The sequence below is a fragment of the Melozone crissalis genome, unplaced genomic scaffold, assembly GCF_028551555.1.
Source record: "Melozone crissalis strain CALT ecotype California unplaced genomic scaffold, PUWL_Pcris_2 ptg000039l_1, whole genome shotgun sequence".
NCBI classification, from domain to species: Eukaryota; Metazoa; Chordata; class Aves; order Passeriformes; family Passerellidae; genus Melozone; species Melozone crissalis.
Window position 1 is genome coordinate 7358943 of NW_026535817.1, and position 22590 is coordinate 7381532.

A 22590-nucleotide genomic window follows, 5' to 3' on the forward strand; every position below is an offset into this window, starting at 1 on the left:
ATTCAAACTCGAAGAAAGAAGCGCAACAGGAAGGAGACATCCTCCTCCCCTCGTTCCCACCACTGGCTTTGGATGCAAAGCTCCTGGATAACACCATGTCCTGCAAGCAGTCACAGGTAAGATGCCCGAAGGGTTTTGTCTGTGCAATGCTCGACCTGCACAACATTCCAGATTTATTTTCTAAGAGGTCCTCAAGAAGTGGGTAAATATCATCTATTTGCAGCTGGATTATGAAGCCATCTGCACATGCATAAAGTAAAAGCCTCAGCTGGGTCATGTTTGGAATTGAAACCACAACACTTCTCACTGAGAACTTGAGATTACATTAGTTAAGTGTTTACTAGTTGAGCACTGAGACACAGGCAGACTGACAGGCTTCCAAAAACACAGGGGAAGGAAAATAAAAAGGGAGTTTATCTTTTTAATTAACAAATATAAACAAGCAGGAAAAAATTATGTTTTCTAACTAAAAACAGCGCTTAAAACACAACTGAAGCCAAGAGGAAAGCACTAGAAAATGAATAATGTCGTAGATTTTTTCATAAAAACTCCACAAATTCCTATTTGAGAACTATCCCTTAAAAATTCTGGAAGCTGGCAAGCAAAGCCTTGGCTGTTCCAGGTGCCATCACCCTTAATAAAACATCTGTCATCTTCACAGTCAGTTCCGATGCAGGGATTATCCGCGCTCTGTGCCACTGCCAGAGGAAGCTGTCCCGGTGCCAAAGGAAATAAAAGTAACCAGCACATGCAGCAAACTTATTTGTGAACTACAAGGGAGCAAACGTGTAAGCAGGGCTGGACAGCTGGATTTTGACTCAGCTGTTTTAAAGGGCTGCTCATGGGCAGATTTCAGCTCCAATGCTCAAACTGTGCAGACGCACTCTGGCAAAACCCAGGATCTGATAGAGCGTACCTGCAATGTTTCATCCAGTGAAAACAGAAGTGAAGCATTCCCTGGAACATACTGAACCTTGGCATGGATAATTCTCCAGGGCTATGCCTGTTCCCAAGGCCAAGGGCCACGTTCCACCCCCAGCTCAGGGTGTGCTCTGCACCTCTCCAGCTCTGCTGCACAACCTGAGCCAGGTGCACCCAGCACCCTCGCCCCTGCCAGGAGCTCCTCCTCTGCAGGAAAATGGAACACAGGCACAAAATATGGAGGGGAGACACAGGAAACACCCCTGAGACCCACTGCCTCCACAGCCTGGGAACAAGGACCTGCAGGGCAAGCTGTGCAGCCAGAGTGAGCTAGGGTTTTTGTGTGCAAGGGGCTGTCTAGAAAGTAGAAAAACTCTTAGGGATGTTAGTTAACTCCCAAAACCATTGCTTTACTGAGAGCAAGCTGTCCAAGATCCTAGAAATGGCATGGGCGATTCCCCAGGGTTATTGATCTTAACACTCCATGTTAAAAGTTATTAATATTCAAAGAATTTTTCCCATCTGCCTGGGAAGAGCTTGGCTGTGTTTCCTTTGGCACAAGAATTAATAAACCTTCAGCGTTTCAAAAGCTATTAGCACAGACTGTGGATTGTTTTTGCTTTAATAAAGAGACTAACAGTAAAATAATACCCTAAATAAACCAAGCCTTACCTGCTTCCTTGCACAAGGCTGCCAAGTCTGCACCCACATAACCATGGGCACTGTCAGCCAGATGTGTCAGCTGCTCTGCTGTGAGTGAATGGGGAACCTTCTTGAGGAGCTTCTGGAGTATGTCCAGGCGGTCCTGGGCATTGGGAATTCCAATCTCTATCTCCTTATCGAAGCGCCCCGGGCGGCGCAGCGCTGCATCCAGGGCGTGAGGACGATTGGTGGCCCCAAGGACCAACAGCTGCCCTTCACTGCCTTCCTGAAGGCATCAAACCACACAAAGTATTACTTCTAAAATACAATTCAATGTCAAACAGATAATACAAGAGGCACTCTCACTTTAATCCCCAAGAATCTGCTTTCCTAAATCAGGAAATTAAGAACCAAGAAGAGAAAAAGAAGTGCTTAAGCTAAAATTCAGTGTTGGCACAAGAACAAAAAGGTATCAGCAGACCTTGAATAAACATAGTTGGGAAACAAATCAGCTCAGGTATCAAACCCAAGAGAGACAGGAGGTTATAAAGCTTCCTGTAAGTCCAGCAGGAAAAGCAAGGTCAAAAATCCTAACCAATTTCCTCAAGCTCTGCTTCTTCACTTCTACAGTGAGGCACCATCAGTTAGGAGGTCTCCTGTAATGTCATTCTCTTCTTGTGAATGAAGCATTCTTTCCAGGAGGAATATCCAGAAATATTTCTTTGCCACCAGAAAATATGTTCTGCCTGTGAACAATTCCAGGCTGGGCAACTCAAACTGCCATGCAGGAAAATAATGAGAAACTTGCAGATTACATAAACAGAAGAAATTCATTTTCATACTCTGGACAGAGTTCTTTCATCTTTCCTGCTAATAATAATCATAAAACAATAGATGAGAGATTGCCAGACTTTATGGGCTTAATCCATAATTTACTCAAGTCAATTAAATTTACTGTTTCTTTATTAGGCTTTTGTTTATGTCCTACATACTGTTCTGGCACTCTTGAAATAGCTGCTGTTGCCTTTAATCATGCAGCCTACACATCACCAGAAGTATTCTGATGACTTTGATTTCAGAGCAATTAAAAATACATTTAGTTCAATGATGGGCTATCACTGAAATTTCAGATTGATCTCCAAAACTACAAGAGGGGTAGAAGGCAAAGGAAAGGCAGTGAATGGAAGAAACCTACTTTCTTTTAAACTAAGAGTCTTCAGGAGACATTCCTCTCCTACACCCTCTGCTCAGCATCCAAAAAACCATTAGATTATTCTACAAAGTCTCACCTAAGTCTGTTTCATTTCCCCACAAGTGATACATCTCAAATTGGCTCCACTGTAGAAGCAATATTATTTTGTTCAGTGAGTCCCCATGTACATTAATTGTCCCATTAGATTCAACTTACTGAGCCAATGCCATCCATTAATGTCAGCAGTGAAGCAACAACTCTCTTTTCCACTTCATTCTGAGCCCCTTCTCTCTTTGGACAGAGTGCATCCAGCTCATCTATAAATATAATTGAGGGGTGGCTGAGGGGAAAAAAATAAAGGGAAAAAATGTTAAGGTGCTCAGGAAGATCTAAAACACTAAGGCAGAGGAAAGCTGTTCATGGAAAACTTCCAGTTCTACAAAAACTAACAAGCATCCCACTCAGACAGAAAACTAAAATTAATACCATATTAGACAATTAATACCTTCAGTATGCAATAATCTTTTGCTAATGTACAATGAGCACCAGTCACATGAAGTCTAAAGTCTGCCTTAGCCAGGTCTTACAAATATGGGCAAGACGCCACTCTGCTCCAGAGGAACGCTACATCCAGGACCAACACCAACTCATTTAGAGCTGGCCTCCAAAGATAAAAAACTAGAGGAAAATCTGGATCCTGGTGAAACTCAGGCTCATGCTTCCATCTGTTGAAACAAGCACACGATGCACTAACGACACAGGTTGAGCGATTTGGCACCATCCCTAACATCCCCTAAAAAGGGCAGTGTCCAAAAAGATTTAAGAGGCATCCTAAAATGTGACTGCTTTCCTCCTAGCTAAGCTCAACATAAACAAATTTCTTTTATTTTAAAAAGCACTGGATGAAAAAAGTCACAATTCAAAGCTTCTTGGAAACATTTTTCTTTTAAGAACACTAAGGCTGGAACCGATACCACGAATAAATTTCTCCAAAGGAACATACCAGAGAGAAGCCTCAGCGAATATCTGACGTAACCTTGACTCAGACTCCCCATAAAACCTGTGAGAATTAAAATATTTTAATAAAAATCTTGCAGTTTTTGTCTTTTCCAGGCAACCTGGAGAATTACTGCTTGTGAGTTACAGAAAGCCGTAGCTCACACTTTCAAAGTCCTGAAGTCTGGGCAAATCTACACTTATCTTTATTTCTACAAGAACCAGAAATTAAGGTGAAATTGGGCAAAGGTAAAGTTAGAATTATTACAGATAAAGGGAACTGCTTCTTTTCTGTGTAAGAAACAATTGTACCTATATTTTTTTACCTACAACCTACAAAAAATTTACCTACAAAAAACTACTTATCTGGAGACATAAGTCTGTGGAGTGTCACCTTGATTGAAAACACATTTTAACAAGTTCATCTTCTAATTGCAGAAGTAACCTACAGGCAACTGCAGATGCAGTTTTAATCCCATCTTTTAATTCAGTCCATGCCTTACACAAATTTCCTGGCCAATCCAACAAACATCTTTTAATACAAGAAATGTAAGCCCCACTTGAAAGAACCCTTTCCCACTTGTTTCTGACTCTTTTGGGCAGGTAACCCACAGCAAACACTACATCTCTCCACAATGGATGGAGAGATGCCAGGGTATATTTTGGGCTGCTATATTTACAGAATTAATGCAAACAAAGTGGCTGGACTTACTTGCTTATGATTTCAGGGCCGTTAATGACAGTGACGTGAGCGCCAACCTCGTTAGCGATGGCCTTGGCAATCAGGGTCTTCCCAGTTCCTGGAGGTCCATAGAGCAGCACTCCCCGAGGAGGAGGGATCCCTTGGGACAGGCACATGCAGGCAAACAGAGTGGACAAGTCACTGGTGATAAATGCCAGGCCCAGCCTGCACTTGCACACCTCACTGTCCCTGTTCCTACCAATAATAACTTGACCCCAGCATTAATTCATTTGACAGACATGTCATTGTGATGAATTAGGCTTTCAGGGAAAAGACTGCTCTTAAATGGGACATACATACACATTTTGTATTTTTAAAGTCCAAAAGATTCTGCTTTAAAAGCACCTATTTAAATCATTATTTTTTTCAGCAGATCATTACAATCTTCCCTGTGTTTACTCAGGAAGATTACTCAGCTGAGTACCTAACATCCATGAATACCCTTGAAGTTGTTCATGATTCTTACAGGGTCATATCAAATTTCCCACATCAGAAAACCACTTCTCTTCAACACTCCAAAAAAGTTCTAGAGATACTGTAAGGCTTGATTTAGGAATGTTTGCAAGATGGTGACAAACACACATTAAAAGAATGAATCTGCCTATTTAATGGCACATGTCAAGAGCCAAAGAGACAGAAACATAAAGGACTTTGGAAGAACAAGGTGCTGCTGTGTATAGTTGAAGCTGGACAGAAAATACAGGCAAACTGCATGAAATACAACTGTGATCCCAGGCAGAGCCCATCAAAGAAAGTCTGAGACCAGCAAAGCCAAATTAAATGGGCACAAAAGCCAAAAACAAAAGTTGAAAAATTAGAAAGCAAAAAGCAGAGACAAGCATTTGACAAAGGCCTGACCCCAGCACAAAAGACACTGGTGAAACACAACCAAAGAAACACCAGGTGGGACTGGGAACCAGACAAGGCAGGCCACATGCCCAAATCTTAGAAACTAATACACTGGAAAAGGGAAAAAATTATCTGCCCTCTGACAAAGGATAAAAAATAAAAGCATCCCTACAGACAGGTTCCTTCACACCAGCCCATTAGAGCACGTGCTGCTCCCTCCTGTGGTGTTTCTGGCACTGGCAATACACGGGGCTGTGGAACCACAGGCTCACCTCAGCTCCAGCCTCACTGCCCAGGAGCACACAAGGACTCCCAACGTTTGGATGGGGGCTAAAGGATTGTAACTGCTGAGAAAACATCATGTGATGAGTAGAGAATCTGCTCAAGCTTCAGGGATTAGGTATGAAGAACACTCATGCTGAAGCAAACCCTGTGGTGATGCTGGGGTTGGAGCAAATTGAGCTGGACCACTGATGATGGAGATGCCTCACACCACCCCAGTGACACCTGTGGATCATGGCCAGGAAACAGCCACCTGTGTGCTATGGAAACTGTCCCCAGTGAAATCACCTCCCCTGTGTGTGGGAAAAGAGGTCATAGAGAGAAATAATGGGCCTCCAAGACAAGAGAGTAAATAAGTATTTATAGGTAAAAGAGCCCTGCCTCACAGCAATGCACACCTCAACAAGGTACACAGCCATTTGTGATAAATACACAGCACAGTCACAAAAATGCTCCAAGGTTTCATATATATTACCTACAACTTTATATATGGCAACAGTAAATGTATCTGGTATTCCACCCTGTAATTCCATGCTGAACACATTGGCAGTTTGAGTAAACAGCCTCACAAGACCTCCTTGAAATTTTGCAGGAACGCACAGGAATAAAAAAAGTAGAAGAATTAATCTGAGTTCTCCTCCATTTAAAAGATATGAATAACTGAGTCTACCAACACAAAATCTTACGACAACACAAACAACTGCCCCTTGCAAGTGTCCAAGTACAGAAACCTTTCCTATTTGCTACAAATTCTGCTCATGCACGCCTGAATTTTGGTGCAGACATGCATTTCTTCCCTGTTCAACTGTTTTTCACACAGGCTGACCAGAACATCTCCACAGTATCCACACAATGTAATTATAAAGCAGTTTGACATCATTTGGACACACAAGTTTACCAGATCAGTTACATAAAATTCAGTGCATAATTAGTGCACTGTAATTAGTGTTTAAAAATAAAATAAAGTCACATTAAAGACAAAAGTTAATGAAGAAAGCCAACTCTCAGGCATCATACCATAGCTCTTGAACAGTTCAGGTCGCTTCAAGGGCAGTTCAACAGTTTCTCTAATCGCTCTGAGCTGGCTGCCTAAGCCTCCTACCATGTCATAGGTGACCCGGGACTGACACTCGCCGTCCTCTGCTGCACTGGTCCTTGGCTCAATAAAATTGATTTTAGTTCTTGCAGAAACGAAGTAAAAACAATCTGTATGGCTCACTGCTCCCATTCTGCCAGTGAGTGGGAGTCCCTCAGTGCTGCCTTCCCCAGGCAGCTGCAGATCCTGGGTGAGCTCTGCACCATCTCCCCTGCTGGCTCCGTCTCCGTGCCCCGAGTCCGGAGCGCTGGGAGTGACTGGCGAGCCTGGATCCACGGCTTTGCTCGGGGTGCTCGTGGAGCCAGTCTGGGGACTGTCACCAATGTCCATCCTGCCCAGCTGCAGGGACAAGTCTAAGGCACTGCTCTCCAAGTCAGACCTCTCAAGGTCTGGCTCGTTGCAGTCACTGGGGATGGCGCCGCCCTGGGCGACCAGCTCTGCGCCATCAGTCCCCCTCACTCTCATCACCACCACGTTGCAAAGTTTGCCATAGTAAGTGAAAGCCAAGAGGTTTCCTGGCAGGACTATTTTCCCATCTGTGAGAAGGTTAAAGAAGAAAAAAAGACAAAGATGATGCTATTTCAATCTACTTTGGCAGCAATTAACACTCAAGGTATTCTTGCATCAGAAAAATTCTTTATCAGGAAGCTTAGAAAGTGGTATAAATTAACAAAACAAAAGGCAATTATGAGGTAATTTCAGGTTCTTTGAATGATCCTTTTGTGCACAAGCAGACTCTACATTTGATACTGACAAATGTTTATCCAGTAATCTCCTACACTTAAACTCATGATTAATTTCACCTTTTAAAATTTCATATAAAGAGAGGATTTTGGAATTAGCATTGTAAGAAGCAAAAATTTTGTATTCACTACCTTCAATAACTTACCTTGCTTTTTTGCCTTCCTTATGTACACCTACCACCCAATGAAGAGCAACTTCACTTATTTACCACCAACAAAAAAAAAAAAACAACGGATTCAGAGATTGGAATTTCAAGTTAATGTTGTTATTAATGTGCAGCAGTGCACTCTTTTCCTCACAGTGCAATTAAACTCTGGAGTGCACCCCAGCAGTATCAGCCTGAAGGCTGTCAATGGCAAGTAATACAAGTAATGGACAGGAGAAATGGAACCACAGCTAATGCAAATTAGATATCTGCAGCATGGCACAATCAGTTAGCCCAAGGCAGATCCCTGAACAAAGTGTGAACAAAGTAACTTTCCCCTATTCTGCCACAAGGCCTCGATTGAGAACATAAAAGGAAAATCCTTGCTCTTGTATCCAGAACTACAAAAATTGAACAGTCAAAAGAGAAGCAGTAAAACTCATACCAAGGTTTCTCAGCAGACAAACAGACATTTCCTCAGCATTAACAGTTCCATCTTTGTCCCTGTGGTAGGAAGGGAAAAAATTGGTTTTCCAAGCACTTAAAACCAAAACCACAGTCCACAGCACTTCACAGTCCCCATATCATATGGACTATAACCCTGAAGGTATTAGACACACAGTAACAAAAGAAGTGTGCCTATTTAACCTAGTTTTGCCAAACAAAATGCTGTAATTAACAAAATCCTAAGTTGCACTTATCATTTCTTAGGATCTCCAATAGGCAATGCAGGCATCTTAATCATTGCTACAGGTACTGAATTGAGAAAAATTTAGATCAGGCAGGTCTCTTTCAGCAGATACACATACACAACTCTTACTGACTAAAGCAATGCCTTGAGCACTTGCACACCCACTGCCAAAACACTCCAAGATTTCCCACAAAGCATTTTCTAGTCGTTTCATTAGCTGACTCAGAGCTAAGACTCGCTTCACCCGCATTTTGCAGACGGAACTCCCCAACTCCTGCGAGCACTCACACCCCTGCAGGCTGAAAAGCAGCGGCACCAAGGGCACTGACAGCAGCCGCTGCCGCTGCAACTCCAAGCGCGAACAACGGGGGGAGCCCCAAGCCCGCCTGAAAGCCGCTGCTCGATTCGAGCCAGCAAGAAAGCAGCTTGATGGAAAACAGGTGTATTAAGTTCATTTAGAGGACGCCTCTTAATAGATCAGAGCCTTTCCTGATGAGTAAACACGTAGTTAACTATACGGTGTTGGGGTCTGATTCTTTTAAGTGGAGGAAAAGCTAAATGATGCATATGAGCACTACCCAGAGGTGTTTAATTTGCAAAGAATGAACTACACCTGTAAAGCATCTAGAAACCTAGGAATTACTTAAGCAATGGGACTTCAATGTATTCTTTTAATAATTTATGTTCTTGCTTCTTACATGAAACTATGGCTCTCTGGACATCAGGAGGAATTTCTTCATGGAAAAAAATAAAACTGCAAATGACTGCCTGGGAACTGGGATGTTTATTTACATCACAGTTACACTTTCAAAAGTAACTGTATTTAGGAAATAGCTGTCATCAGACTCTACAACAATCCAAATGCCAGCTCTGTGAAACGATAAGACAATGACAACATTTTCAAGGGATCTGGTTGAATAAAAACCTCAGTAAGTCTATAACAGGTTCCATACCTCAACTTTACATCGACCTCCTCTGCCTGGATGACTGCACCAGTCACAGGCTGCACAGTGAGGGCATCACCTGGATTTACTTTCAGGTTCTTCTGAGTGGTTTCAGCCAGCCCAATTTTCCCCCCTGGGAAGCCCGCAGTGGGCCAAGCAGTACAGACCTGGGAAGAGTTTTCAAAGCAAACACCTGTTAATTGAGGTCTTGCCCTGCTCATTTCCAGCCAAGGTTAATATGAAGGGTTAGGTTAAAACCTGGTTCCAATGAGCAAGACACAAGGGGCACTGAGCTCTTAAGATTTGATCTAAGACACTTTCAAAATTAATAGGGTTATATTTTGCCTACAGATGTGATAAAAAATTCCACATTCTGGAGATGACTCAAAAGCATACACTACGCTGATTAGAAAAAGCCATGCATCCATGAAAAGAAGATGAGCAAATAACTATACACTTTATTTGCAAGTAAAACAGATCTGTGTCTAAAACAGATATAATATATAGCCCATTTACTCATACATGACCTATAAATTTATAGGAAAAAAATCAGCTGCATGGATTTTTTCCAACACAGAGAATACAGATGCAACTACAGTGCAGAAAACATGGAAGAGCACATTCACCATCTTTCTCAACACATGATCCATGCTTGTTCCATTGAGTACAACAGGAACAGGCTAACAGCATGGGAAAAGCACTTATAGGGTCAAGAAAGGGTCTCACCTCCTGCCGCCCGTCAGCGGAGGTGAGCAGGGCCGGCCTCCCTATGCAAAGATCCACAGACTTCATGCTGCTCAGCGACAGCTGCGCCAGCGCTCTGCGCAGCATCTTCGGGACTTTGTCATCTCCTAAAGTTTTCGGGAAGAAAAACCCAGTTTTTTCCGTCCTTCCCCTCAGTAGCCCCGGCGTTTCCCGCGCTCCCCGGGCAGCACAGCCTCGCCAGCCCTCACGGCGGCCGCTCTGAGGGGAGCGCGCGGCCCCCCGTGAGGCGGTGCCGCCGGCGGGGCTGCGAACACGGGCAGCCCCACGCTGCCGCCCCTTCCACCGCGATTTCGCTACCGGCGGCACCCTTCCGCGGGGATAAAGGTAGGTTTCATGGGGGCCTGGCGTGGGAGATCCCCCGCTCCTGCGTTCCTGAGCCGCCGGGAAAGTGGCTGGGCAGGGACTCAGATTCAAACGAGGCGCCCTCAGCGCGCCGGGCTGAGGCAGCGGGGCCGGGGCTGCCCGTGCCCGCCTCCCTCACGCCGTACCTGCCTCCACGGCGTCGGCGACACGCAGCACCAGCGGCCCGCCCGCGGCAGCTCCGAGGTGAGCATCCCGTGGGGAGCAGCTACCAGCGGCCGGGCGCCCCTTGCTCTTCCTTCTGGAAGAGGAGGCGGACATGCTGCCGGCGGCCGGCGCGGAGCGGTTCCGGAGCAGAGGCCGGCACCGCCCCGGGGGCGGCCGCTCCCCGCCCTGCTCAGCGCCATGGCGGGCCCGTGGCGGGGGCTGCGGAGGGCGCGGGGCTGGGCGGCCCTGGCGGGGCTGCGGGCGAGAACGGACAAGTTCGGGGGTGTGAGCGTGGACCTGGGCGAGCTGCGCGGCTCCCCGCGGCTGGAGCGGGCCGCCTTCGGGCGGTGGCTGCGGGGCAAGTGCCGGGCGGGGGTCCCGAGTGCCGGGGCGGGCGGGGGGCGGTGTGTGAGGGGGGCGGGCGGCCCGCCAGGGGGCGCCCTCAGCCGCCGCCTTCCCCTCACGGAGCCTCGGCCGCGGCCGGGGGATGAAGGGCGCTGGCAGGAGGAAAACAGATCGTTCACAGAACCGTAAAATAGGTAGGGTTGGAAGGGACCCCTGGAAATCATCCAGTCCGATCGCCCGGAGCAGGTGACACAGGAGTGACAAACCATAGCAGGTGGGTTTGGGTTTGGAATGTCTCCAGAGGAGGAGACTGCGCGCCCCCACTGGGCAGCGTGTTCCAGTGCTCTGCCACTCTCACTGGTTCTTCCTCGTGAGGAGGTGAAACTTCAGGTGTTTGAGTTTGTGGTCATTGCTCCTTTTCCCGTCACTGGGTACCACTGAAAAGAGTCTGGCATCATTCTCTTGGCACCCACCTTTGAGGTATTTGGATGGATTGATGAAGTCCCAACTGAGACTCATCTTCTCCAGACTGAACAGGTCCAGCTCCCACAGTCTCCCTTCACAGAGAGGGGGTCCACACCCCTCATCCTTTTTGTGGCCTCCACTGGATCCGTTCCAGTAGTTCCTTATCTTCCTTGTACTGAGGAGCCCAGGACTGGACAGAGCACTCCAGAAGAGTAGTTCCCCTGTTTCTCATGACAGACCCTAAATGTAAAAGTCATCATTTGCATGTGAACACCCAGTTGTACCACATAAAATGTCGACCTGGCAGCTTCTCAGACTGCTGGTGAGTTTCTCACACCAACAATAGTTTTACCCTGTGGTAAATTACATGAAAATACAGATTTTTGCACCTTACCAACGGCTATAGTGCAAAGCAACACAGACCAAGGGTGAAGGGGTCCCTGACCCTCCTCACTTGCCTCTCTTGCAGAGTCCGTGTCTCAGTGGCGGGATGAAGGCCGCGTTGCTGTCTGGCTCCATGTCCCCATCCTCCAGAGCAGCCTTGTGGCGGTGGCTGCTTCCCAAGGCTTTGCTTTCCACCACGCTGAGCAGGGCTCGTCCACCCTGACGCTGTGGCTGGGAGAGGGGCCCAGCAGGCTGCCAGGGTTTGCCACACACCAGCTGGGGGTTGCAGGTGAGTTACAGGAGTAGTTACACCCACAGAAAATCTTGAAAGAGCCCTTAGGAGGCTGTTCAGTAGGAATTGTTCCTCTCCACAACCAGCACGTGGAAACCAGCTGGCTGCTGCATTTTGGAATGAAAAAGCAACCACCAATGTAGAGAAAAAAGCACCTCTCTGCTCTGTGTGCTTAACGTGTATATCTGTTTAAACTGTGTTGAAGTTCATGTCTGTAAATGGGGAAAACTTGACCCAACATGGATTGTTCAGAAGCTAAAGCAGCTATTAGCCTGAATGGCAGTGGTCTGAAAGCTGGTCTAAACTGTGCCTAGAAATCTTTAATCCACACATGTATTTTACAAAAAACCCCACAAACACCATACTCTTATCCGTGTAGATCTCCCACAGCTGGAAAATTGTTCCATAACAGAAAATTTCCAAGGAGCTAGACAAGACAGTTTCCCCTTTTTTCTTCTTTATTTTTTCATACAGCACAACACAAGGGACTGATGAGCCAAAAATACAGCCATCTTGAAGTTAGCTTCACAAATTCCAGTGGTTTTGTTCTCCCACTCAGCAGAGTGCCACAGATAAGCCATCACCTATCCCATCACTCAGTTACCTGTGATTGGAGATTGGTCTGGAGCCCTCATGAACTGGATAAGGGTTACATTAACACACAGAAATTAGGAGACTGGGGAGAGCACATCTCTCTCAACAAATTCACAAAAGATGGTTTGTTCTGTGTAGCAGCAGGTCAGGTGAAAAGCCCTTGAATTACAAAGCAGAGCTGCTGCCACCAGCAGTGGGAGAATTCGGTTCCCAGGCCAGCAGAGGGCAGGGTGGGTGCCGAAGGCAGCCTCGGAGTTTGTCAATGGACATGTTGGAGCATGTTTTCCTGAGGTATTTTGGAAACCTCACCGTTAAAATATGTGGCATTAAACTGCAGCAGGACAGTGCATTCTCCTCACAAAAGCACCGGGTTGCTCCTTGTGAGGAAACCTAAGTGACAGAGAGGTTTTCTGCATAGAGCTTGCACAGCTGGAAGTGCTGCTTGAAAGGAAATCCCATAAAAGATGAGTTGTGACCCTGGTGGGCATCAGAAAGAGCTAAAAGAAAAATCATAACTCTGAAAGACTCGCAAATATTGAAAAATACATTTTCAGAGCATAATTTGCAGCTGTGCTTCAAAACTCTTTGCACTCTGCAAGTAGAAAAAAACATTAAAGAGAATTCTGGTAAGTGCAGGTATACAGATTACGTGATTTCTTGTATGGATTTTAAAATTGCACAACATACAATGTATGTGTTCTTTGCTACCATTTTTCAAAGATGTACGCTTTTAGTCATTATTGGGATTTTCTTTAAAGGACATAAATACTTCAAGAAATCATTCTAGGCAGGTAAACAAGTATGAAATAATGACTGCTGTGTGGGGTTTTTTGTTCTTTATCCTGCCCACTCTGAGTGGATCTGGAACACATCCCAAAAATACACTAAGCAGCACGGATACCACCTGGTAGGTTTATTCCATTATCTTTCTACTTTAGGAGGGAGACCCTGAGTAGTGGAAAGGATCCATTCTATTTTTAATTCATTTTCTTGAAATATGAAAGTATTTAAATACGAATATTGGGGAGGGGTTCAAACACAAGGCTTTGTTTATTCCCTAACCAAAAAGTATATTAGAACATGTCTGCAGTAAATAAAAGCAGTTTTCTGTTGAGAGTCTCCATCTCAAAGCTGTGGGCAGCCAGTGAAATGCAGGAGTCAGTGCTGTGAGCACCCTGAAGTGGAAAGCAGAGATGTGGAGAGTGGCTGGCTGGCCAGCAGGGAGCCAGCCCAGGAGCAGGGAGCAGGTAGTGAGTGTCATTGCCAAGTAGACCAGCAGCTGGTTTTCTCCTGTCTGGAGTTTCCCACGCAGCAAAGGCAGCGCAGCCAGGCCTTGTGCCTCAGCACCATGCAGCCAAGTGATGACAAAGGTGTGAATAAGCAGGGTCAGGTCATGTTTTACCAGACTGGATCAGAGTGGCCAAGCAGAGAGTAGCAAATGTTACTCATTGGGCTTGGCCATTATTGTTCAGAAATAGTGGAATGTGTGATGTGTCGTCCAGCTAAGTTACTGCATCCGTTTGTAGGCGGCAGGATTTTCCACATGTGTAAAGATACAGAGGAGTCTCTGGTGTGTGAAGTGATTAACGTGTTTTTAAAGAGCATTTCCAAAATGCTCCACCTCCAAGGAGGATGTGGCCTGTCATCCAGAAAGTGACATGATTGATTGTAAATATGCAACACGTCCAGAAAGTGACATGATTGTAAATATGCAACACGTCCCGAAAGCGACATGATTGTAAATATGACCTGTCTGTAAGTATGCAACAATGGCATGAGAGGACAAGCTGAGGAAGGAAAGTAACAGAAATGTGAAAGGCATTTTCTTCCCCCTCACATGGTCTGCAAACAAGCTTTACAACACAGCTGTTATTTGCATTGCTACCACCTTAATGCACTTGTTAAAACAAAGTCCTTGGAGTTGAAGGACTCCAGGAAGGAGAGCCTACACACACATAGGATGAGCAGCCTTGGCCAGTCCTGGTACTTAAGGAAATCTAAACTGAGCAGCTGCATTGCTGTGAAACTGCACAGGAAGATGGAGGTGGATAGGTTTGATAAGCCACTTATGGAAAGTGACTTAAAAGTAGTTCCCAAGTTGTTTTACAAATACCTGTCCCTGCCTGCTGATGCTTACAGTGCAAGCAGTGGTGTCTGCACTCATTCTGTGGTTGACAGGTGCATCTCAACACTGAGCATCTCTGCATGCATTTTTACATCAGTCATAAATAAAACAAGTAGGATATTTTTCTCCTCCGTTACTCATTATCTGGAGTTATCTAAGGGATTCTTTTATTGTTTAAATGCTTTTCTTGCCTGTTCCCTAAAACATTCAAAACCAAGTGGTATTGTAATAGTGATTACTTGGTTGGGTTTCAGGTACAAACCTTTCCAGAAAGTCATCCTGGCATTAGATGAATTAAAGGTCCTGATACCACATTTGTAGCAGGAGGCAGAGTTTTTAAGAATCACAATCCACGGCAGTCAAACTGCAGTCTCACTGATGCCAACCAGGTGTGGCCCAGCAAGGGAACGTGAGTCCAGGCAGCAAATCCTGTTACTGTGTTTTCATCCTTCTTGCTCTGGATTTAGGTATCCCCTAGCAGAGATTCTGATCACCTCACTGGGAAATTCACTGCCAAAAATGACATTCACAGGCTTCAATTTCAGGGGAACAGAGGAGAGCAAACACACTTTCTGTTTGATTCAAACAACAGTTTCCTGCCTTCACTAGCCCTCCCTGATCTCAGCAAACCCTTTGGCTGAGGCTTTTCTAGAAAACAAATCCTCTTATCACAAACTTCCTCTTGCTTTCCTTTTGTTGCCTCTTTTAATCTTTACAGTAGTTGAACTTGGACACTGCTAAATATTTACAGGAGGAATGAAATCATAAAGTCACAAGCCCCGGGGAGGCAGATATGTGACTAGCCTCTTAAAGCATGTCCTTTGACATATCTTGAAAGAAGACTGGTACTTCATCTTTGAAATATCCTCCTACACATGACTCTGCCATGTATTATTAAAAAACAGGATGTTTTTAGCTGGACATTCACTCCTTAATAATTCCTTCCTGTGGGTATAGTTCCCCATAGCATTTGAAATGCACATGTCATCACAGATGTGCCTGTATCCTCCTCCTCCTGCTTGTAAAATGACATGAGCATTTTGTTACCCTTAGCCTCTAATTTGAAAGCCCTGCATGACTGATGTGGAAAAGATCCTGGTAAGTTGCACCACAGCACTCTTTAAAATCTGAGAAAAATACCTGTTGTAAGGGAAGGACATTTTTAAAGTATGACCAGTGAGTATGACATAATTAAGCACGAAAGCACTTGGGTTCCAGAAAGTAGGAAAACTTGTAATCTGTGGGAGAAAGTCATGGGCTGAGCATGAGGTTATAAGGGAAACCTGCACTTCTCAGTCAGACAGGTTTTTTCATCAAGTGAAAGTGTCACTTTTCCACTTGGAAGCAACACTTTTTGATTAAGAAGTTGACTCAGATTATGGTGCAGTTCCTGTCATGAGTTGTTTGCTGGGTAGTGCGAGTTCAGAGATAGCCACACAGCTGAACATTATCTGCACAGTCAGCCCAGAGCATGTTATTAACCCAAAACCACTCAAATCTCCACTACAGCACGTGGGGGCTTTGTTATGAATTTCACTGAAGAAACATTCATCCCCCCCTTAAGGGTGGCTTCTCAGCCAAAGTCACTGGAAAATTCTCTGTTATTTGAGGAAGATTACAGGCCTGTCTCTGCTGAAACGAGCTTTGCCAGATTGTTTGGGTAACCTCTTGATCTTGCATTCTTTAGTTCTGATATTAACACAAGCAAGTTCTTCTTTTCATTTCTTGTCTAATCCGAAACTTAAAAGCTGCAATTATTTATCTTGGTACTGCCAACTTTGAATTTTTATATGGGATACTTAAGCTCTTTGTGATACTTTATTGTGCATCCATTTTCCACTGACAAACCACTTTGTGATTCATCCATACAAACCTTGCTATCTGTACATTACCAGAACATGTTAAAACATGTTATAATTTTGGTTGTTAGGATTGAATGACTTTGTCCAACACTTTCTCTTTTTCAATATTCTTTCTATACCAGGTGCTGTTCTAGATGAAAGCACTGGAAAGGTGTTAGTTGTACAAGACAGAAATAAGGTAAGTTTGTTGCAGGATTATAAAATAGAGAAGCTCATTTAGATAAGCCTATTCTGTAATATAAAACAAAATATATTTTGTTTTTATTCCAGTCCAAAATTGTGATAGTAAAAAGTTCCTTTTACAAGTGTCTTAAACACATCTAGCAACAGATTGCTGAATTCCATATTAAGGGAGAAAAAACCAACTCTAAAAATGAACAGCTTTGTTAAAACTGCAGATTGATTCAGCAGAAATAAATATCCTTCCTGTTTTGAGTTTTCTGTTTTCCCCTGTAACTGACCCAGGAGTTCCCGATCTTTCTTTGGATCCATGCAGACCTCTGGAAAATCCGCACGGCTTGAAACAGATTTTGAGAGAAGGGTTCTGATTTGGTTCGGTTTCCAAAATTCCAGGCACATCTATGGCTTTAAGGGAGCAGTAGTGTGGTTGGCCATGACCTGGAGACCCCCTTGGTCCAGCAGGTGTAAAGATCTTGAACTCCTCACACACAGGAGCGCCCGCCCTCACTGCAGAGGATGCCAGGGCAGAGCTGCGGTGAGCGTGGCTCCCGTCATGTGGCTTGAGGTCACCGAGCATCCGTCACTGACATGTCTGCCAGCCCCTGCCAGGCTGACCCACCTTCTAACTCAGCTGCTGCAGAAAGCTCTCAGGCTTCGAGAGACATTTAGCCTCCATTATGCTTTCAGTTGCAAGTTAAAGTGTTTCAAGTTAAAACTGCATTAATTAACTCTCTGAGCGAGTGAGATTAATGCCATTTTAACATGAAACAATCAAAGCTTAGCTAGGTGGACTGAAATACACTTGGATGCATATTTTTCATTTTATACCGTTAAGACTCTGCTGAATCTCACTGGGTGCATTCTCCTGTCTTTCCTGAAATAGCTACTAACACTTTTCTCCTCAGGACCCAAGAGATCAGTTCATTAGGACCTACAATACAGTTAATGAACTTCAGTGAAAGAGTGCTTTCATAGGCAGGTTCAATCATACCACATGTTGAGTTTCTAACACAAAAGACAAGGGTACTTCTCTTCCTCTGAACTTGTTTCCTGTAACTGAAGATGTCTATTTTTCATTTTTGTATTTTATATTTTTACTTACAGTAAATTAAAATGTTGAGGACTTGGCTTTAGGAGGACTTTCAGGCTTTCATTGAACAATTACCAATTAAAGCATAAACCTACCTCTCATGCTGTAGACTCCAAAAGTGGTTCCAGCTCCAGGGAACAAAGCACACTGTAAACATTAATACCTATTATTTACCCTTTTATCCACAAAAATATAAATGTGCATGCTCACCTCTTAGTAAATATCTTGAACAGATATGAGAGTAAAAAAAAAATAGTAACAGCTGTTGGAATTTTAAGAGTTGTTTGGGTTTAATTGTGACAGGACAATTCCACAGCACACAAAGATTTCCAGGAACTAAAAGTAAATCTGAAAGCCAATAGAAAAAAGCCAATATATGTTTTCCATCTGCTCTATTTTTAATCTATTACTTTAAATTCCTATCCAAGACCTTTAAGAATGCCCAGGGAAAAAAAATAGTTTTCCAATGTAGTCATTAGGGTTTCAAATCACTGGAAAGCACACGGCTTCCCTGCTATGCTGCATAGACAAAAAAGGCTTTTTTTGGGCCACTGTGCCTTTTTACTGCATTTATTTCTAGGAGAAGGGTAACTTCTTCCTACATAAACTTTTAACAAGGAAAGAAGTAGAAAGTACATAGAAGTAAAGGTAAAGCCTACAAATCTTTGTGCTCTTGCCAGAGGTGCAGGGACTGGGACTCCTTTAGCAGTGTGAGTAACAACACCAAGCCTGCACTTCACGTTTTAATATTGAACTTTATTGTCAATAAATGTTTCTATACATAAATCACACACAAGCCCTCATTTCTTGTATCCATGAAAATGACAAGTTACACTTAATGATCATTACAGACACATCTTAAAGCCAGTGCAGTATAGAACAGTACAATCATAATACCTGTTTGTAAGATTAAATATATATACATTTTAAAAAGCCAAAACAATGGAAGTAGAATACATTAGTGATTAAATATAAGATTATATAGTCTATAGCAGCTTTTAAAAAAATATTCAACTACTCTATCTAGCAGCAACATTGTCTAATGACTGTTAGACAGTTTGTATTTTCAATCAGTAGGTGTTTTGTTCCCATTGTTCTTACAGACTGTAGCTGTCTCTAATCATCCTGTCAGCAGGAACAAACAAGTTCCTACTTAGTGATATTTATAAAATAACAATACTGCAACTTCAACAAAAAAAACCAACTTTGTGTTAATTTTCTCCTTCTTATTAAAGAGTACAACACAGGCTGACTACTTCACTAATGGATTTTTCCTCCAATACAGACTATAAACGCATGGAAATTTCCAGGAGGTCTGTCTAATCCAGGAGAAGACATTGGTAAGTCCTATGAGAACAGGTCAGCCTTCAACAGAAATACAAAGACACGAACACCACTGAAATACAGCATGACCCACATTGCTCCTGTGATGGATCGTTTCCTTGAATTAATGGGGAATAGATGGAGTGACACAATCCTGGGACCCTAATGGTAACAGGGTAGCATGTTCAGGACAAAGAAGTTTTGTGTTTGTAACATTTACTCTTTTCCACACTTTCTTTAAGTGAGTGCTTGAGACCAGCTAAGTTTTTTTAGGCTGGTCAGATATGCTGCAATATGAGCCAGAGGTGCAGAGGATTAAGGTAATCCATATATAGCCCAAATAAAACTGAAACAGGGAGCTCTCAGCTCACACTGCAATTCAGGGCAGTGACTTCAGGGATGGACTGAGCAAAAATTTCCATTCCAATAAATGCACTTGCTTCCTTCCACCCCCTTCACTTGATTAGTTTGGACCAAGAGCTCCTCGGCACAGGGCCAGGGTGAAGTGCAGGGCCTCAGTCTTGTGGGCACCTACTCCCAACAGGGACATGAAGCACTCCTGTGCTAGGAAACAATGCTGGATTGAGGAAACTTCTCATTTCTCTCCAACACAGCACAGCTGATGAACACTGCTGCAGTTTATCCTCACAGGTGAATGAACAGGGGTGTTTATGAAGAGAAAATCTGGGTTTTTTCTCCTTGTATCTCAACCCTTAAAATCATTATCCATAGGCTGGTTACTTCTTAAGCTGGGTGTCAAGCCCAGGGTTCCTGACTGTTCCGTACCTTAAAAATACCTCCTGGTTTAGCAGTCTCCCTACAACAATGTGTGGTGGGGTTGTATTCCAATTATTATTTCAATACACGGAGAAAGTTGCTAGTTGTCAGGATATGGCTGAGTTTGGTTTTTGTTACTCATGAGTCATGTTTTAAGTCTTTCTGTCAAACCTGGTGATGGAAATCCAAAATATTTGCTGGACAGTGTAATGTAACAGGGTGAAATGGATCCATGTTTTCAAAAGAATCCCAAATGCCATGGCTTTATCTAGGCAGGCTCCTTCTCACTTCTAGTGCCAGCAGCAGCAGGACTTTTGTACTCAAGGAAACAACAAATGACCAGTAGTGGCATTCCAGTGGGACTCCCCAGAGTGATACTGCTGCTGAGTACAACAGCAGCCATCCCTCACTGAACAGGTGAGATTATGGCTGGAGCCTGCACTGAAAACCACCCAAGACAAAAGTGTCCTACAGCTTCCCTCCTGCCACTTCTAAACTACGGAATAATAAAAGTTACGATTCTCTGCATCACATATTATATTACAAAAAGATATAAATTAGTCAAGCATAAAATATAATAGAGCCTAATTTTCCTTTTTCATTCTTACATCAAACCTTAAAACACAAGTCACTCATGGGACTAAATTTTAAATTATAATTAAAAATTGCAATTACATTGCTTAAAATCCTTCAGTTACATGAAGTGACAATATGCTTGGCTGCCTACTAAAATGAGTGCAAACTGACTTATGCAAGTGACACCAATTTCATAATGCAGATTAAGCAAAGTGCACACATTTTTGTATCTGAACATTTCTGAAACTCCAGCCCTAGTGTTTCTTCTAGTTTAATTGTCATTAGATATTTATATATATATACACACTCACATTTAAATAAAAGGGAAACAGAAAATGGTACTTCATCTGAAAGCAAAGCTCAACACTTAAATGAAATCCATCATTACTGCAAGTTTCTTAACCACAGCCTGCCTCAGTTCCTCATGATCTCAGTTCATTTCTGTAGCCCCCTGCCCACTAACAAAGCCACCTGCCACAGGGAGTTTCTATTTCCAATATCTGAAACTACCCCTGAATCATCTGCTTTGTTCCCCTTGGACTTGGCAAGATGCAAGCCTCCACAGGATGGTGAATCTCTACAAGTCTTTTAAAATGAATTTGCTTTTGGAAGCAAGCTAGCACACATTCCTTACTGAAAAGGAACTAACAGGAGCAGGTAACATTGCACAACAGTTCTGGACATTGACCACTCAAACCAGAGACAACCAGGAGGTTACATTAATTTGGGAAAAGCCAGTATTTAACCTACCAGTACTTACCCCAGGCAAGTAGGATTTGACTACAATGAAACTGCAGACTTCGAGGAAATCAGCGGAATATTAACAAACTTCTTAGGGACTCTTCAATTCGTTATTGAAGAGAAAAATATCTCTGGAGGAGTCCTGGATGGGTGGGTGGTTCTCTGGCTGTAATTGCAGCACACAGACCCTGTAGACCCTTAAGGTTCCTGCTGTGTTTGTGGTGAGGAATGTTAGCACTGACCTCACTCTGGCTGGGGCACACAGAATGCACACATGCAGCACAGATGCAGCATGTTTACAGCTTGTTTCCTGCAAGAACAGGCTCTGGGCTGCACTGGTGCTGTGGCATATTTGAAATGTCACCTGACTCTTATGGTACATCTTGAAAAGGATCTGGCACCAACTTTCACTTTCTGAAAAGAATTCTACCCATTTTGGTACCCCTTGGGGTGAAGTGCAGTGAAACTGATCTGATCAAGAGGTCTGGCATCAGTACAGGTGCAGCTGCACAGGATCTGAACCCGAGACTGGGCAGGGGCAAAGAGAGGGATGGGGATCCAAAGGACTGCAAAGTGCAGTGCTGTCTTGGATTAACAGATCAGTGGAGCCAGCAGCCATCAGTGTCCCATTACAAACCACACCCTGCACAGCATTACCAAAGCAATTCTGTCAGACATACACAGGAAAGGCACACAGCAATTACTGTTGTTTGGGAATCAAAATATTAGCTTATCCTTGTGTTGGAAAAACATACCTACATTCTGAAAACCTTTTGAAGCAGAATAGAGAACATGCTGAGTAAGAGGCTTTCCACATTTCCAAAAGGTTTAAGGATGCTGAGTACTCTCAGATGTTCTGCAAGGATTGCTCTTTCCACCCAGGAGACACAGCAGTTCGAGAGGTTTTTGAAGAGACTGGCATCAAGTCAGAGTTCAAGTCCATCCTGAGCATCAGGCAGCAGCACAAGCACCCCGGAGCCTTCGGGCAGTCGGACATGTACATCATCTGCCGCATGGAGCCCACCTCCTTCCGCATCAGCTTCTGCCAGCACGAGTGCCTCCGCTGCGAGTGGATGGACCTGGAGCAGCTGGCCAGGACGGAAAACACCACACCCATCACCAGCAACGTGGCCAAGCTCTTACTGTTCGGGTACCGGGAAGGGTTTGATAGGATTGACATAACCATGAGGGAGTTCCCAGCTGTCTACACAGGCCTGTTCTACAAGCTCTACCACAGGGAGCTGCCCGAGCCCTACAGAAACATGACGTGATAGCAATACATTTCACATTTCCCTATAGTAATAATTTAGAATTATTGCA

The 22590-nt window shown here is 44.0% G+C and overlaps 2 protein-coding genes across 2 annotated transcripts in view; one reads left to right on the forward strand and one right to left on the reverse strand.

Annotated features, from left to right (window-relative positions):
* Positions 1-10716, reverse strand: part of SPATA5 (spermatogenesis associated 5) — a 161566-nt gene extending 150850 nt beyond the window's left edge. Inside the window, 10 exon segments of the mRNA XM_054283792.1 lie at positions 1594-1849; positions 2972-3095; positions 3759-3815; positions 4464-4593; positions 6642-7256; positions 8055-8113; positions 9254-9411; positions 9971-10095; positions 10498-10638; positions 10641-10716. Coding sequence (XP_054139767.1) covers positions 1594-1849; positions 2972-3095; positions 3759-3815; positions 4464-4593; positions 6642-7256; positions 8055-8113; positions 9254-9411; positions 9971-10095; positions 10498-10638; positions 10641-10716 — 1741 coding nt within the window.
* NUDT6 (nudix hydrolase 6) lies at positions 10715-22567 on the forward strand. The gene is made up of 5 exons (XM_054283793.1): positions 10715-10874; positions 11796-11999; positions 16706-16761; positions 19139-19193; positions 22153-22567. Exons 1-5 carry the CDS (start codon positions 10715-10717, stop codon positions 22539-22541), a joined length of 864 nt encoding a protein of 287 aa, XP_054139768.1. The 3' UTR covers positions 22542-22567.
* Positions 22568-22590: the final 23 nt, after the last annotated feature.

What these genes read in the sequence shown, in the direction of transcription:
- NUDT6 (XM_054283793.1), top strand. Translation starts at nt 10,715, where the DNA reads ATGGCGGGCCCGTGGCGGGGGCTGCGGAGGGCGCGGGGCTGGGCGGCC. An exon ending in CTTCGGGCGGTGGCTGCGGG is followed by an intron (nt 10,875 to 11,795) that starts GCAAGTGCCGGG and finishes CCTCTCTTGCAG; the next exon opens with AGTCCGTGTCTCAGTGGCGG. An exon ending in TAATCCAGGAGAAGACATTG is followed by an intron (nt 19,194 to 22,152) that starts GTAAGTCCTATG and finishes CTTTCCACCCAG; the next exon opens with GAGACACAGCAGTTCGAGAG.